We start from the raw sequence: 17,532 nt of genomic DNA on the forward strand, positions 1-17,532 counted from the left end.
ATTTCTGAAATCTTATTTTATGATATAACTGTATAAAAGTTCCAGTGAATTTAATGTTGCGCAGTCTGAAAATAATTTATATATTCATGTGCTTACTGAGAACATTGAAGAACATTGAGATATTTAGTATTCTATCCTATGGACAGGTTTTTTTAATGACCATGAATAGAGATACAATTTTTTTTTTTTAGTTAAACCTCCGTCTTTACATTTTACCAGTTGGAAGATAATTGATTTTCATGTTCTTTGTCATAAACATGGAAAAAAGTAATTATATTGCATGCTGCTCTATTTAAAAAAAAAAAAAAAAAAAAGATAATTCTGAAGTCAGGACTTCTACAGGCCTCTGTAATGAACTTTAAATTGTTGGCTTGTTTGGTTTTCTGTGAATTTATGTTGACATGTCTCTATTCTTAAACTATTTTTTACTAAGGAAGTATATTACAACGATATAAAAAGTATACATTATACTGTTATTGGAAATCCTCTACCTCACTATTAATACTTTGTTTCCTGTGTTATTTGAAAAACAAAATCTTCTACAGATACTTATAAGGTAGATGAAACATTTTTAAGCAGTTTATCTTTAATCATTTAATGTTAAGATGGCTAGACTAAGCTGATGTCTGTCTTCTTTTGTAGTCATCAAGGAGAGAGATACTCCTCCAAAGACTGATTCATCCCACTTTAATTGTTACTTTCTGTGCATTGACTATAACAGACTTAACTCATTTGAAAGGCTTAGTTTCTTGACTGTAGCTGAGATTAAATTTGGGAAAATATATCCAGCTACTTAGAATTATCAAGAAAGAGATTTTCACAACAGGTGCTTGAAACAGCATTAGAAGAATTTAAAAAGCAATGTGCTGATGGAGTTTAGGTGATTTCAAAATAGACAAAAACTTCAGCTTCTTCAGAGTCATATTTTTTTTGCTAAATATTATGTTAATCCTATCTGACATGCTAAAGTTGGTCTCCATGAGAGATAATATGAGAACCAGGCTTCTTAATGTTTAAAATTATTTTGAGATAACATTTTGGTTCCCAGGTCACTGATGTTTTTAACACCTAAAAATGCATCCAGTCCTTTTTTAATAGTTGTTGTGGCATTCTATAACTAGAGAAGTTTTCTGGTACCCCATCAGAAAGGAACAATGATTGAAAATTGCTGCACAATGTGTGTGTGGTGTGTAGCTACAATTGCCATTTTAGGGTGAGCAACTGATTACTTAATTTTGTATGCTTGGAAGAGCTGCCACTGAATACAGGTCTAATCCCAGAATCAAAGAAGGTATGGAAGTGCATCTTACATCATGTATGATAACTTTTTGGATCATTCTAATAGGTAATGTGTAGATAAATTAGGTTATTTCTATGTAATATCCCATATGGCAGTGTAAGAATTATTTTCAAGCATTTGATTACATTTTGCAGTTTTCTGTGCCTTTCCCTCTGTTGTCTGTTGCAACAGAAGTAATATTTTATTTCCATTAGAGAGTAGAATATTTGGGCAGCTGTGGTGGAGGTGAAATGTGGCTCCTACACTACAGCATAGGGGTTAATGAAACAGTGTATATATTACTGTTGTTGACTTAAGCATAGAAACTCAGGTATTCTCATTCCTAGATCAGGCTAACTTCCTATTTGCTTGATAAATATTTCTGTGTATGGTTCCAAAGTCAAAGGTTAAGTTAGAGTTTTTCGACCCTTTTGAAAAAGGTGAAGATAAGGTGAAATGGCCGGTTAAAACAGCAAGTAATTAATTGAGTCTCTTTGTTAACAGGAAGAAGGTCAAGTGCACATAACTATTGTGATTACACAGTCTGCATTACAAGCAGCTGAGTCATTTAACCTGAAAGTGGTTAGATTGGAAGGCTGAGAAACAATTAAATGTGATTTTACTTCAAAGTAGTAGCTATACTTCCAAGTTACTATAGTATTTTGAGTTTTTTTCAGTCCCTTGTTGTTTTGCAGTACCAATTAGTTTTATTACTGTGAAACATTTTATTTCAAGTTTATTGTCTTTTTTTTTTCTTTCTTGCCTTACTGTAGCTAACTGGCTGCAATTTAAAAATGAAATGCCAATTTCTAATGGAGGTATAGTTTATTTTTTTATTATTATTTTTTGACTTTGTCTTGTATATAATTCTGAAAGATTTTCAGATACACAGTTTTGATTGCCTGATCTGAAGTGTAGAAAAGATTGCTTAATTTTGTCATATAGGAAGTATACATCTAGTTAATGCTGGGGAGAATCCATAGTTACCTGCTGATGAAGATCAAATTATTTGCGATATCCTTCCAACATCTATGAAAAACACTGAAAATCAGATGCTGCTGATGTCTCATCATACAGTGAGGTTTCAATTATAGCATGCTGTAGATATACCATGGAAAAGTCAGTTGTTTTGAAATTATGGAGACCTTTGTTAATTTTCCTCCAACTTCATCCCTAGTGTAGGAGATCTCTGCTAAATAGTGTCTGGTACCAGGAGATACATTATGGATGTTTATTTTCTTGGAAGCCACTTTTTTGCTTTAGAGAGTTACTTCCTTCTCTGCTTGAGAGCTCAAGGCTAAGTCAGGATGTAGAGAGAAGGAAAGGAATGGAAACCCATTAGAAAGGGAAAGGAGCAACGAGCATGCAAGAATCATAGAATCATTAGGGTTGGAAAAGACCTCCAAGATCATTGAGTCCAACCCTTGACTGAACACCACTTTACTGACTGGGCCATAACATTAAGTGCCACATCCACTTGTTTCTTGAAAACTTCCAAGAAAAGCAGAGCTTGAGAGAATTGTTTACTACTTGTACGACTCCTTTTCTGAGGCTTCATGCAGGTGTTATATTCAGATTGTTATTTTTGTTTAGAGGTTGCTCAGAATTCACCAAGAAATTTCAAGGAAGCATTACTCTAGATTATACACAAGCAGTTTGAAATGTAAGAAAAACAAAGAAAAAAAACCCTACCTTTCCAACAGTGCATGCTTGGAATCTATAATTATTATGAAAAACTACTTCTAGTAAAAACAAAAAAGGTTTGTTGGCAGTGAATTATTTTGCTTTTTAACAGAGGTTTGACTAAGAAATGTTGATGTAATATGGAGTGAGGAATTACAGGATGTTACTAGAAGCAGTTTTCCTCATATTTTTAATTATATCTTTGTACATATTTTGCACTGGAGGTGTTGAGCAAATCAAGTGTCACCAGAACTTATGCCTAACCAGTTGGTGCAACTGCTGTCTTTAAGTAGTTATTTTGTAAATTATGGGTGAAAAATGGTGAATATTCAAAATGGTTCACTAAACTAGTATTTATTAAGACTGGGGCCTACTTCCTCAAATTTAGGCCAAAGGAAATCCAGGACCATTTGAGGAATTATTTATGATGCTCTCATTTTCTGCTAACATTTTCAAAATTGCATATAATTTCTACATAATATTTATGTTTGACAAAATTACTAATCTAATCTATTTCACTTCTTCTAAAGGTATAACAGTTTTAATCCAGAAAGGGGTTCAAACATTGATACTGAATGGCAAGCACAGGACTCAAACAGTTTTTGTAGCGTGGAATACCATTTGGAAAATGAATCTTTTGAAGAGGCTGAAAGACAAAGGAGAAAATGCAAATTACTTCATGACCTGGAATAAATTTCCAGCATTTAAACAAAGAAAAGGGCTTTAGAAATGTCTTGTCTGAGCAAAATCATCACATGGTTTATTTCTCATTCTATTAGTAGAAGCTAAAATAAAGTTGTTAAATCAAGAATAGGTTTTGTCAAGCAAACCTGTTATGTTTTATCAGTAAAATTACAAAGCAGCTAGATAAACATAATTTTGATACAGGCTATAATATAGATATTTGGTTTCTTCAAGTATTCTTTTTACTGGCACATTATATTTTGATCAAGAAATTTGCCTTTTATGGAGTTAATGGGGGACATAAGACAGGTTATAAAACAGGCTCTGTTCAGCTGTGAAGGTGTAGATATGGTTGGAGGCACATCTGTGAACAGTAGTATTTCCAGCAGATTGCTGAGTCATCCAAAGGTAAGTGCTGGTTTTGTCAATTGACTTCCTAATCATTGGCCAAATGTGCAAGGAATGCAGGGATGGACAGGACAGCATGATGTGAATCACATGGTTGGTGTTCACAAACATGCTCTATACAATGTGAAGTGCAAGTAGTGATCCGAACTTTATTGTTTTAGCAAGCAGTTTACTCAGAGAAGGTTTAATTGTCACTTTTGGTATCTTTTCAACACCAGCTCCTATGATAAAAAGGATGAGCTTTTTGTCTGACTATACAAAAATAAATGGAATGAAAAACAGGAAAGAAATTTTTGATTGAGCCAGCAAATAAGGCCATGTTGCTCTACTTAATTGATTACTAAGCGTAGTAATAATCCAAGCTGAATAATACTAGGTTCCCATGTGTGCTAAGAAGAAAACGAAAATGTTGGAGGAGTTTGAAAAATGGTAACAAAAAATAGTCCCAAAATTGAAAAACTGTGTGCTAAGAAGTTTAGGAAATTCTAGCTGATGAATTCAAAAGAAATTTAAGAACTGTTGTGCTCAAATCTTTCTTCATGAAGAAGAAATAAGATGTTGAGGGGTTTTCTGCCTTGGAGGAGAAGGCATGAAATTTAAATTGAACTAGGATAAATCCAATTATGAATGCAGATGCAATTTCCTAATAGCAAGGATAATTGAACTGTGGAGTAATTTCTCTGGATGTTAGTCTCATTGCAACTCAGAACGTTGAGACATGATATCATAATGTTCTTTAAAAATGCATTATAATAGAATTAAATACTGCAAGAAAACATAGAAAAAAACAATCTGTGGGCTACAGCAGATAAATAAAGTGATCAGTATGGTCTCTTCTAGCATCAGAGCTTGCATCTGTGACAAAATATTTTGTATTTTAAGATATTAACATCCTGATTCTTCATACACTTGAATAAGACTAAAGGCTGTAGAAGTGAAAAAGAATTTATGTTTTAAGGTTATCTAACCTACCAACCACTCAAGGCAGCTTAGACTGAATTTGGGTTAGGCTGCCCAGAACTGTGTCCCGTTGAGCTCTGAGTACCTCGGTGATTCACAGCCTCTCAGGGCAGCCTGCACCACTGGAATTTCCCTTGCTGCCACTCATGTTGCTTGCTAATCTCCTTTGCTGTGTACCTTTCCAAAAATTCTGAATTCCTAATCAGCAATTAGATAGATGGCAATAGCAATTGAACCCTTGGCCTAATCTCTGATCTGAACAAACCTGATTTCCTTAGCCACTGCTGTTACCTTGCTCTTCTGTTACTATTATTTTGGTGTCACTTTTTTCCAGTTGTGAGTATGTCTCTTGTATCAGTGGATCCAAACTGAACACAGATACTAAACCTGGTATTAGATACATTTAATGCAGTAATTCTGTACAAGAGAAATTGATAACAGGAATGATAACTAAAGCAAGAAGAAAATAAGTATGAACTTTTTTTTCTGTCGCTGTTATATTGCATGCTATTTTCTACAATATAGAAATTGTGTCATAACCTGTGATGTAATTAGATGTTATATTTATTATGAGATTCACTATCTGCATAAAGAGGCATGGAATTTAGATGAAAGTTATGGACTAGGAAAAAAATTTAAACAAGTAGATGAAAAATATTTTAGTTTAGAAAATATATGCATATATTAAGTAAATTTCCATTCTTATACAATATTTAGAATTGGCTATGTTGGATCTGTCCTATCATAGCTATGGTACTTGGAGGAATGAAAGAATGGATATTGCTACATATTTCCTACTGTATAGAGTTTGAGCATCAGCTACTATGCTGGCAACAGGAAGCAAGGAAGAGCAACAGAAAATAAGAATGAGATAGCTCCAATGTCTCTCTGTTTCCTCTTCCTCCAAGCATGTTTTTTAGGTAAAGCCACCAAAACCATACTGTGAGTTCCCAATTCTTTAGGTATATTAATACCACTTATTCTGGGCTCCATCACATTTTAGTTACTTCTCTAGCTATTTATTGGATCCCCAAATGGGTTGAGAAGGAGATAAACAGCGTATTTTTCATCCTGCATCAATCCTGGAAACTCCCAGAAGTGTAGACTCCAGCTATGCTAGAATTTTTGATGAGACAGGAATTAGTTTGGGGAAATGAACAGCTCACTCAGTGAAGCTTTGAATTGCAATGTTAGGCTAAGATCTCAAAAATCCCCCCTTATCCTATTTTATGGAGTTAAGTCCTTTTCAGTATTTGTCATTAACAACATAAATAGAAGCAGAAATTTTGATTTTGAAGAAGGTGGTCTTCATTACTTCAGTCTGTTTATACTACAACAACACAGTGCTAGTTTCTTCAGTTGCCTCCATGTAAATGATGATCAAATCACTTAAATCTCAATCTGAAGTAAACTGAGAATAATCTGAAGACAAACTTCCAGGCTGCTGCCTAAACATCTTTCTTCTATCTCATAAAAAGTGAAGTAATTTTCTAACAGTAATATACATACTTGTGCATATAAATAGATACATACATACAAAAATTGAAAACTTTAGGCACTTTTCCCTGCAACTTTTTAATAAATGTCTGTTATTTGTCCTGTTCTAGAAGATGCTAAGTTAGTATAAAAAATCCATTAATTTTCAAAGAGTGAGCACAAAATCTTTCCAGGTTGTCTGTGAGAATGGATGGGTAACATTAAACACATGTAGATCATCAAAGTATCTAATTAAAGCTATCCTTTTGAAATATACTGTGTGCTTTTTCATTGAGTTCACAGTATCAGGTCTCTTTCTAATGTAGGAACCCAAAAAATCTGAGTGTTTATTCAAGGAAAAAAATATTATTGTATGTTGTAGTATTAATTTAGTTGGACTGTGCTTCACTTATTTTGCTGGGATCTTAGGGCATTTTCTAAAAACTTTCTCTCTAGAAAAGCCTGTAGAAACTGAAGTTAAGCATGATTTTCTGTGCACACTCTTGAGAAAAATGTACTTAGAAAATTCAGCGAATGAAAGAAGAATCAAATAAAAAATACAAAATCAAGAAATGTTATGAAAAGTTTTTGTTTGATCAAATGTTAATTAGCTCATGGAGCAATTGTTTAAAATTGTGCTGGGCAGTATTCACTGGAGCAAATAAATAATCCAAGTGGTTGAAAGGGAAATGTTTCAGAGTAATATTGACAAAAATACTCAGTTGCTAAATATGTAAAAAGAAAGCTTTCAGGGAATTGTCACCATTTTAATCTGACAATTGCTTGCTAAAAAGTGGATTTTTCTGCTGGCTGTAAAATTTTTCCTGTTTTTCCTGGGAAACGTGCTTTGTAGTACTGTGATCCCACACTGTTCTTTACAGGGTTGAACACAGAAGACAGAAATTGCTTGTATGTTTTTGTGATTTCAATAACCAGTGAAATCCCAGTGTTATGCTGTACACAATTCAGGAAGGTATCAATATCCATCACTTCAGAACCAGTCTCTCTTACCTCCTGTTTGCACACAGGCTCTTGAAAAAACCATTCTGCTCAGCTTTTGAAAATCCTTGGTGTAAAAGTGCCCATATTATTGGCCACTTTGAGCCTGCTAATCTGTCTTTTACCAGTCCTTTGCCATTTAAATGAACTATAATCAGAATGTTAGTATGAAGTTTATTTTTAAAATATTCTGGCTTCCAATATTAAAAATATTACTGATTCATAATAACTATTTGCAAGGAATTCCTTGAAGTTTTTCTGATAAATTATGTTTTTGGTTCAAATATATCATTGCTAGCAAAAAAACAACCACTCTTTGAACAACTACTCGTACCTCAAATTTAGAGAAACTTTTTTCCAAGGTCAGCAGAAATTTTTGCACAAGGAAGGAAAATTAAGGGAGGGGTCAGTAATTGCATTACAATATATATATTCTAATCAAATGGAAATGCCTACTGGGAAGTTGCTGAGAACCTTTGAAAGTAAGGCATTAAACCAGAACAGGATTTTGAAGCAGCAAACATAAAATTTGTTTTCATTCAATCTTTAAGAAATGCACATTTCATCACATACATTATGTATTATCATTTCAACTGCTTAAATATTATATGAAAATATTACAGCCTGAACTTAAATGGATTAAAAATTAAATAAATTGGCAGTAAAGTAACTTCAAAAAATATTTTTAAATTGTAATAGCTTGTAGTAAAGGTGTGTTGTCTTTTCTTAGACTGTGCTTTGGTTGAGAATAAGACATGGTCAATGCTCAAATGAGTGCTCAGTGAAGTGTGTTGCTTGCAAGGAGCAGCATCAGAAAGTGCTGTGGATATTCCCTGTATTTAAATCATATGGGCATCTAAAACTTGATTAATTCCTCCCAAGACTGGCATACAAAATATTATGAAACTGTGTATTCCTACCTTAAGAAAGAACATGAAATTCAAGACTTACTGGAATATACAACTATTCAGATAAAATGAATGCTAAATAAAATATTACTCTAAATTATGTAATGATTTGAAATTTGAGTGATGACTAGGGAGTCAAAGTATGGTCTTTATTCATGTTCAGTGTTCCTTATTGCTTGTTGAAAATAAGGTTTCCTGGCTTGGTAAACTGTAAAGGGAACCCATTTGATATTTTGAAATTCAAAATTCGGCTTCTTGAATTTTACTTCATTACATTGAAAGAGAAATTTATTTCAAATGTACTGACATGCACCCACAAGAAAAAAAACCTAAAACCTCAGACTAATTTTAAAATACTTGGAATACTTTTTTGGCCTAATATTAAAAAAAAAAAAAAATCAACAAATAAGTCTGAACCCATTTTTCTTTTTAACTATTGGAACTGTAGGGAACCTCAAATGCCTTTAGTCATGCAGCAGTGTGGGCAAGCTTTTCATCCAGACTTAGCTCAGCTTTGCTTTTTAAAGAAGTGTAATCTTAGTGTGCTACCATTTGACCAGAGATGAGCTCAGAGATGGTGTTAGCCATGAAAACTGTAATGTACACCTCTGTCAGTACAGTCTAGCAGACTGTACTTGAAGTCTTAATAGGGAGAACCCAAGCATCAACAGAAAATAAAAACAGTTTGTTCTTTCCCTGACTTTTCTATCTACAAGCAGCAAATAAAAAGAATTCTTTCTTTAGTAACATGAAGACATTCTACTAAGTTTGCATATTAAATAATTAAAAGTGAAAAGTAAAAGAAAAGAGGGAAAGTGTAAAGTATAAAGAGAAAGAAAATTGATGGTGCATATATGTCTACATTAACCTGTCAAAAGTACAGTAGAATAATACTTTTAATAGTCTATCTATTAATGTTCATTCAGGAAGTTGGAATATTCAGTCTGGGCATGCAAGTTCATCTTTGCTTTCTCATATTATTATGTAATATGTGATCAGAATCTACTCAATAAAAGATACATATGGGAAAATAAGTGAAAACATGGCAATGCATTCAGAAGCTGAAACTTTCATAAAATTTTGTAACTTTTTTTTTTTAAAACTTCCACAATTCCCTAGGCAAAGTTTACCTAAATCAGTGATAGAAATTAATATTAATTTGGAAGATTTTTTTTCCCAAAGTGATTGAATGACATAAATGTTTTAACACAATATGATGGGGAATTCAGGTTTTAATACATTAATCTATTTTCAAAGGTACGCTTCTCATTGGTAGTGGGATGCTTTGCTTCTAGTATTGTGGAGTGTATTTTTCATGATAAAAGGTATGTTGATTATTGTGGTGTTTGTAAGCAGGTCATCATCTGCTTTTCAGTGATGGTTTGCAATGACAAAGATTGCAGTAGCTTCCTTTCACCATGGAACATAATGACTGATGCTAAATCAAGGAGAACATGGAATTTTCTAATGACTTTCATAATGTCTATTTCTTTCAATTTCTTAAAACATTGGAAATGTTACTGATTGTGTAACCTTATTCCCTGTCTCAGGTCTCCTAGAAATCCTGAACAGAAGATCATTAAACGAGTGATTGCTCTTGAAGGAGACATTATCAAGTAAGTATTTTAAGCCTTAGTTGCAGAGTCTTTATAGGAATAGTGCAGCTTTTTAGTATATTTTAAATCAGTATCCTAGACAACGAGTACTTTCTAGCATTTTCTTTCTATTATTAACAAGGATGTCAGCATTGTACCTGTCTCTTTTTTAATGAGAGGAGAAATGCTGTACAAAACTACTCACTCTCTCGTGAAATGTACATGGGTACAAATAATGCTTGTTTCTGAGAATATCTCTGCCACAAATCAAGGCAGGTAATTGTACAGCAGTTTTCAATGAGATTGTAGGGCTATGATTTTTCATTTAGAAAGTCCAGCTGCTGTTTCATACTGGTGTGGGCAAGTAAAAGTAGGTTGTTTTTTAGGCCTTTGTTTGTTTGTTTTTTTCAGGGTTTTGTGTTTGATATTTTATTTTATTTTATTTTATTTTATTTTATTTTATTTTATTTTATTTTATTTTGGAGACAAAGAACCCTCATAGATTACTGTCTTCACTGCAGTGTATAGGCATCTGTAGGGAATATGGTGGAACTGATTTTGAGTAAATTATTCTATCAGAAAAAAAAAACATTGTAGCAAGAGTAGACTCTGGAGTACTTCAAGACTTGGTTTACTCTGACAGATAGACCTTCCTACTGGGTCTGTATGGAAATAAATTACCACTAGATGTAAATAAAAAGTTTTTGTGAGTACAGTATTATTTTGAAGAAAATGTTTGCTTGAAAAGGTTTATTTTTGCCAGGTACAGAATTGAATAGGCATAGAGGTGGGAGGGTAAATCTCTGGTTTCCCATACTGAGATGTGAATGACCCCGGGAGATCTCAGACAATATGGCAGACTGTGACTCAATTCATTTAGATAATGATTCTTGCTCTGGTTTAGTGAATACTTAAGAAGTCCTTGACAGCTGCAATTCAAATCAAGGATTTGAATTTGATCTCAGTGGGCCCTAGTTAACAGCATGGCCTCTGTGGAATATGTCTATGTCTTTTTTTTTTTTTTTCCCCTCTTGCAGTCAATACAATTTCTGTTTTATTGAAAAATTCTGAATTATCTTGGTTTGGAAAACCAAGATAAATTGTTGAAGACAAATATCTAAAATAACAGGCACAAAGAAGATAATTTGATGTCCAAAAACTACAGACATCTATAGCTAAAACTACCTATCACTTCCAAGAACTAAAGACAGAGGACTAGTGTATGTACTGTCTTTTATTGACCTGTGTCCTTAAGAAGGGGCTTATTTCTTGCTGCAATTGATATTAGTGCTGTAATTCATATAAGTGATAAAAATATCATTTTTGTTCCAGTATTCCTCATTCATTTTTGTGGCAATATCAGAAAGAGTTTGCAATGTAAGGTAACTTCAAGGGTTACTTTATTATTGTATGTTTATTTGTATGTTCGATATAAAAAAAAAAATATTTATTTATATGTTCTATAGTATTAACATATTTGCCTTATTTTTTGAAACTGAATGTAGATTTTGATTAAAAAAGGACATTTAATTAAATAAATTCTAGCTTTAGGAAATTTACTATGCTGTACATTCAAACTTCTTAAGACTTGGAACTTTTCAGTAACATTTGTTGGTGTTCTTGGCCAAATGGACAAAGGTGTGTGGCACAGGTGTGTTCAGAATACTGATGAGGCTGCAGGCTCCTCATTTGTCTGTGGTAAACCTGGTTAGATTTATTGATAGAAATATTGATAGAAGTCTCAGTTACTCAGACATTATTTTTCTTTATTTTTATTTGAAGATGTGACAATTTTCCCTGAGCTTTTTGCTGTTTGTCTTGGTTTTGGCTGGGATAGAGTTAATTTTCTTATTGTAGCTGGTACAGTGTTGCATTTTTTGGCTTTAGAATGAGAATTATGTTGATAACAAAGTTATGCTTCAGTTTTTGCTGAGTAGTGATACTCTAAGTCAAGGACTTTCTGGTTACCCATGCTTTGCCAGTGAGGATGTGCACAACAATCTGGGGGGGAGGAGCATGGCCAGGACAGCTGACCCAAATTGGGCAGAGGGACATTCCATACCACAGAATGTCACACTCAGTGTGCAAACTGTGGGGCGCTGGATGGGAGGCACTGATCACTGCTTGGGGATGGGTGGTGAGTGATTTTATTGTGCATCACTTGCCATTCCCGAGTTTTATTCCTCTCTTTCTCCTTTCAATAATAATAACAACAACAACAATAACAAAGATAGTAGCAGTGATTATTATGTAATTAATTTCTGTTGTTGTTGTTGTCATTAGCATTTTATTTTATTTCTTTTCCATTATTAAGCTGTTCTTTCTCAACTCATGAAGTTCACCTTTTCTTTCCAATTCTCTTCCCTGCCCCTGGCAGGGAGGGGTGGAGTGAGCAAGTGGCTGTGTGGCATTTAGTTTCCAGCTGCGATTAAATCAGACAAACAGTATTGCCATGGGTTGAGATAAGAAATATGATAGGCAATATGATCTGTGATTCTGTAGTTGTGTTTTCATAGCAGAACGAATTATCTTTATTTGATCCATTTGGAGTATTAGGTATAATACAAAAAGGCTGTGTTTTCTCATGTTATCAATTAAGGTAAGTTAGTTATCATTTTACTGTTTGTTAATTACTGAAAGTGTTTAAAGATCAAATAGGCAGAGCCATTAGTGCCATAGGAAAGGCCCCTTATATTTTGACTTGAGTTCAGGAGTTACAACTTCATGGCAGAAAAATCCTATTTTTCAAATCTTAATTTCTAAAAGTACTTAATAAAATGAAAATTGTGACATTTTAGAAGTAATAATGACTGACTTAGAGTTTTTGTAAAGGTGTGTAGGTGAAAGATCTATAATAGGTCCATTTTCTCCTTTAATTTTGTATTTTTCAGGTAGTCAGACATTATGGACTGCATAATAATTTACCTTTTGAAATATGATTTGAGGCATTGGAAAATGCTACAAACTCACTGAAATAAAAATGCTGTCATTTCAGTTTTCTATTCCTGTTTCCAGTCTAGTTGCTAGTGCAGGTGAAGTGAGTTTGGTTGTGTCTTGTAAATCACCAGAAGCATGCAGTACATGCCACAAACCTGTAACAGATAATTTAATTTAGATAAGCTAGTACAACTTCCTTTTCAAAAGAATTTAAAGAATGGCCAAAAAAATCACCAGTTAGTCCTGAGAATGTGTCTATAGTTCAGTCTGTATATAGACAATATTGCAAAGTGTAGCTCCCATAGATCAGGATTTGTTTTGTTTTCCATGGATTCACAGGAGAATTAACTTTAAGTAGAAAATCGGTTCCTGAAGACTGTTTAAATGATAAGTCTTCCAAAGGAGGCCTTATTTTAAAAGTCAATATAATCTAATTTGTTAAAAATTAATGTTGGTATTATAAAACACTTGGAATAACTTGAGATTAAAGTTATTAAAACTCATTTATCTTAAATGCATTACTGGTAATTCAAAAATCTATAGTAATCTTTCACAGATGAGTTATGGTATGTTTTCAGTAACAAAAATAAATTATGGTTTATGTGAAGGAAACCAAAACTGGGATTAAGCTAGTAACATTTGAAATTGTCTGTTCAGTACCTTGCTGAACTAATTTGTTTTCCTCCTGTCTGTCACGGTTCCAAAGGTCTGCAGGAGCTTGGTGTGCCAGTTATGTTTTTTTCATCTATTTGTTTGCATCTTAATATTCTACCTGAATGATTAGTGATCAGTGTGAGTGAGATGAGTGAGAATGATTAGTGAGCCTCTAGGAAGAGTAATTTAAAAAAAAAAAGGTTATGTCTGGGAATATTGTTAGGCTCCTCAGGAGTTAGTGTTCTGAACTGAGTGCTTCAGCAAAATGTTGTTGTGTTTACGTGTTGCATCTTGCAAAATTGCTCTGAAGATGTGAATAAGCAAATACTCCTTGTTTCTCAAAGCATGACACTGCAGAGATAGATCATTATGTTATTAAGCTGTAGGTCTAAACCGACTTTTCAACAGTAGCTTTTCAGCTTTTACGACAAGGTTTATCATTAAGTTGTAGAAACCTGCCACAGAAAGTTAGGAAGGAAAGAAGTATAATGGGATTTGAAAAAAGGTAGAGAATAGAAATAAAGCCCCTATAAAAAAAATTTTAATAAAGCTATTAAAAACAGCAATCACTGTACTAACTTCATGTACTCCTGTTGTCAAGTTCATGCAGGCTGTTATATTTATTCCAGTCAAAGATTTCATACTTAAATTATAAGCAAAATCTGATCATTCTGTCCACTTGGTAGAGAGCCCTTTCAGCTTCAAACTGTCATTACTACATGCAGGTGTTTGCTTGCTTTTTTTATTCTCAGAGGGTTGGTGTCAGTGGCATCCGATGTCCCTTTAGTGTGAAAAAGATAATCAGTAAGGGTTTTTTACTGTTTGGGGTTTTTTATTGTTTTACTGAACCCACTCAATTTTGTCAGATATTACGGCTGCCATTTTTTTTTTCACTGAGGTCCAGGAGTGATTGTCCAACAAAACAGCTGTCTTCACACAAGAGACCATACTGCATGATAACAGTTTGTGTTAGATTATAGCAAAAAATCAGTGTCTTCCTCTAGGAAGCAGAACAGCCTTCAGAAAAACTCAGACTTTGCCGGTGTTGGAGCACAATAATGTCTCTATACATAACATCTTCAGGGCAATCACCTGGCAGGAATTGCATACAAACCTTTGCTGTTTAATGATACAGAAGCAGAAGCAATTTTCTGTTCAATAGTGCTGTAGTAAGACTTTTTGTTCCCTCTTCCCTCACTGCCCCCAACATATACACATAGATCCCTGGTAACTATTCTGAGGTACTGCTTATGTGGTAAGGTACTGCTTGCAATGGCTGAAAGTTAGAATAGGAAAATAGATTATCAGTAAAACACATTAAAATCTAGGAATCATGGTAGGTGATGACACACAGGGTATGTTTTATGGCGATGTCCTAATCTCTTCTTCATCAAAGTCCACTGTGTCTGTCTTTGGGTTTTGAATATAAATCTGTGAGTGGTCAGATCCACATTGTCGGGAGTGGTAGATCTGCAGAAATGAGAACAGATTGTACTCTACAGAGACACAGCACTGTCCTCATGGATTACAAATTTTGGAATATCTTTTATTTAGACTAAGTGTCTTCTTCATATTGTTCTGTCTTAGTTCTTTATGTATCTAAAGGACATAGAAGCAGTCAAATTACCTTAGATGAAAACTCTTCATCCTCTAAAATATTCTTATTTTGTGTCTATGTGCACAGAATATATATGTCACAGGTTTTATGCAGTTTATTTGGCACTACTTACTGTTAGGTACTGAAGGGATTTTTTTAGCCAGTGGAAGTTTTTATTTAGGTTCAGCTATACTGCTCTGTTGTGACTCTTTATCATTGATCGTATTCTTTCAAGTCTCCTAAATAGAGTTTCCATTGATTTTGATTCCATTTCCATATGCTGAGTCCTTGCATGACTGGACTCCATTTCTTTAAATGCAAATGATGAGAATGTATATTGGTGCAGCATCTTTAACCCAGAAAAACAATTTGAGAAATGCACAGTGAAGTATCCATAATGAATTTCTAAGGTTCTGTAGATCTTTAGGCCCAGTAGTGAAGTACAAAAAGTAGGATTTTTGAAATTTGACGTTATGAACAATGCTGTGATACACACAGTGTTTTAGGAAAAGAAGGTGTTAAAAAAAAAAAAAAAAAAGTGTTTTAGGAAAAGAAAAATACCGTTGTATCAGACCACACATAGACTTCGGTGTGCATTTTGGGGCAGAAAGACAACAATAATAGGGAACAAGTACAGCAGAGGGCCCCATGTCCTCAAGTGCAACAGCGGCTGCAGCAGTTGCCTTGCCAGGAGATGTTGGGCCAATGGGACTTGTTCAGCCTGGAGAAGAGAAGGCTTTGGGGTGACCCAACAGAAAGCCCCCCACTACATATGGGGAGGTTGGAAAGAAGGTGGAACTGGGCCTAGTGGTGCACTGGCCATAGAGATTCAGACTGGACAAAACCCACTTTCTCTTTGAGGATGGTCAGGCAATAGGGCTATTGCCAGAGAAGCTGTGGCTTCCATCCTTGGAGGTGTGCAAGGCCCGACTGAATAAAGCCCTCAATAATGGACCTTGTGGCTCACTGTGCTTTTGGCAGGAGTTTGGGCTGGCGACCTCCTCATGATCCCTGCAACCTGAGCTATCCTATGATTCTACAATAGCAAATACTAATTTTCAAATGTCTAAATTCACATTTAGATGAATGTTTCCTCTGTTAGAAGCTTAAACAAACGCAGCGTAGTCATGTCACTTAAGAGAGCATGTCTTTCATAGACATTTTTCTTTAAAGAAACAGATTTGATTTCTATTTCACTGAAAGTTGATTTGCTGCCAAGACATCAGATGGTGAGAAAAGACATGCATACAAGTATAATTATTCCAATGGGAAGCTCAATAGGTTGTCGTAATAAAGATTTTCAAAAAGTGAGCAGCAAGAGACTAAAATGCATTAACACCTTAACAGTCCAATAGTTAATAAAATACCCTCATGTATTTTAATTTTCAAAAATTATTTCTTTTTTGCAACCTATGGATACAAATGTCATTGGTCATCTGAAATTTGGCCCTTAAATCCATACTTAGACATCAGAATAAAGGGTGTGTTTAGTAAAACTGCTCTTTGTTCTGAACAGTTTAGAACTGCATCTTCTTGATGTTTAGATGTCTGGTTAAGCAGTTTGTGGATATCAGCTTATCTCTGTTTCAACTCTGGCTCTCATCTATGTGTATTGCATTAAAAGCTCACTGTGACAAGAACAAAGATGAGGGTAGGAGGAAGGAAAGAGTATTAAACCCATTTTATAGATGAGAAAGTCAGGATGAAAGATGTTGTTGTAGGCTTATGCTTATATAAGAAGCTTGTGGAACAGATATTAACTGAGCTCCCTGGGCTCCTCATCTCAGAAAATGAACAATAAGTTCATGTATTTGTCAGTAAAGATTTTTCTAGGTGTACTGAAAGGCAAACAGGTTCAAAACCTGGAAATTCGTGCACTTTCCTCCTATAAATTGAAACTACAATTTTTATTAACTCAAGCAGTATTAGGACCAGGCATATTCTTATGTTTGCAATTTGAGGAAAAACATGCTGAAACAAAATACTCTACTCTGGATAATGTAAATAAATCTTACTGGTTATTTCATTTTACAGCAGTGCAAAAGTCCTCTTTCTGTCTTACTTGAATATATTTTGTGTGCTGAACTCAGCCAGTGACACTGTGAAAATGTTGTATCCACATACTATAATGAGTAGCAAATTGTCTTGCAAGATAGTCTCAGTATGAGGTTCTTTTATTATCTGTATCATTATTCTGGCTTTAGAGTCCCAAATGATGACTTTTTTGGGGTGTGTGTGTGGGGGGGGTGGTTTCCATCTGAATTTCTTTTTCTCCTTTGAAGAAAGATTTAAGCAGACTTTCTGTTCATTTCAAATCAAATAATGGTCAAGTAACTGTAGATGACTGAGGTG

At 34.2% G+C, this 17,532-nt stretch overlaps 1 protein-coding gene across 3 annotated transcripts in view; it reads left to right on the top strand.

Moving 5' to 3' along the window:
- Positions 1 to 17,532, top strand: part of IMMP2L (inner mitochondrial membrane peptidase subunit 2) — a 420,331-nt gene that overhangs the window by 269,311 nt on the left and 133,488 nt on the right. For all 3 annotated transcript variants that reach the window (XM_069003883.1, XM_069003884.1, XM_069003885.1), the window contains exon 4: positions 9,948 to 10,013. In XM_069003883.1, coding sequence (XP_068859984.1) covers positions 9,948 to 10,013 — 66 coding nt within the window. The remainder of the gene's footprint in view (positions 1 to 9,947; positions 10,014 to 17,532) is intronic.

The sequence above is a fragment of the Aphelocoma coerulescens genome, chromosome 1A (genome assembly GCF_041296385.1).
Source record: "Aphelocoma coerulescens isolate FSJ_1873_10779 chromosome 1A, UR_Acoe_1.0, whole genome shotgun sequence".
NCBI lineage: Eukaryota > Metazoa > Chordata > Aves > Passeriformes > Corvidae > Aphelocoma > Aphelocoma coerulescens.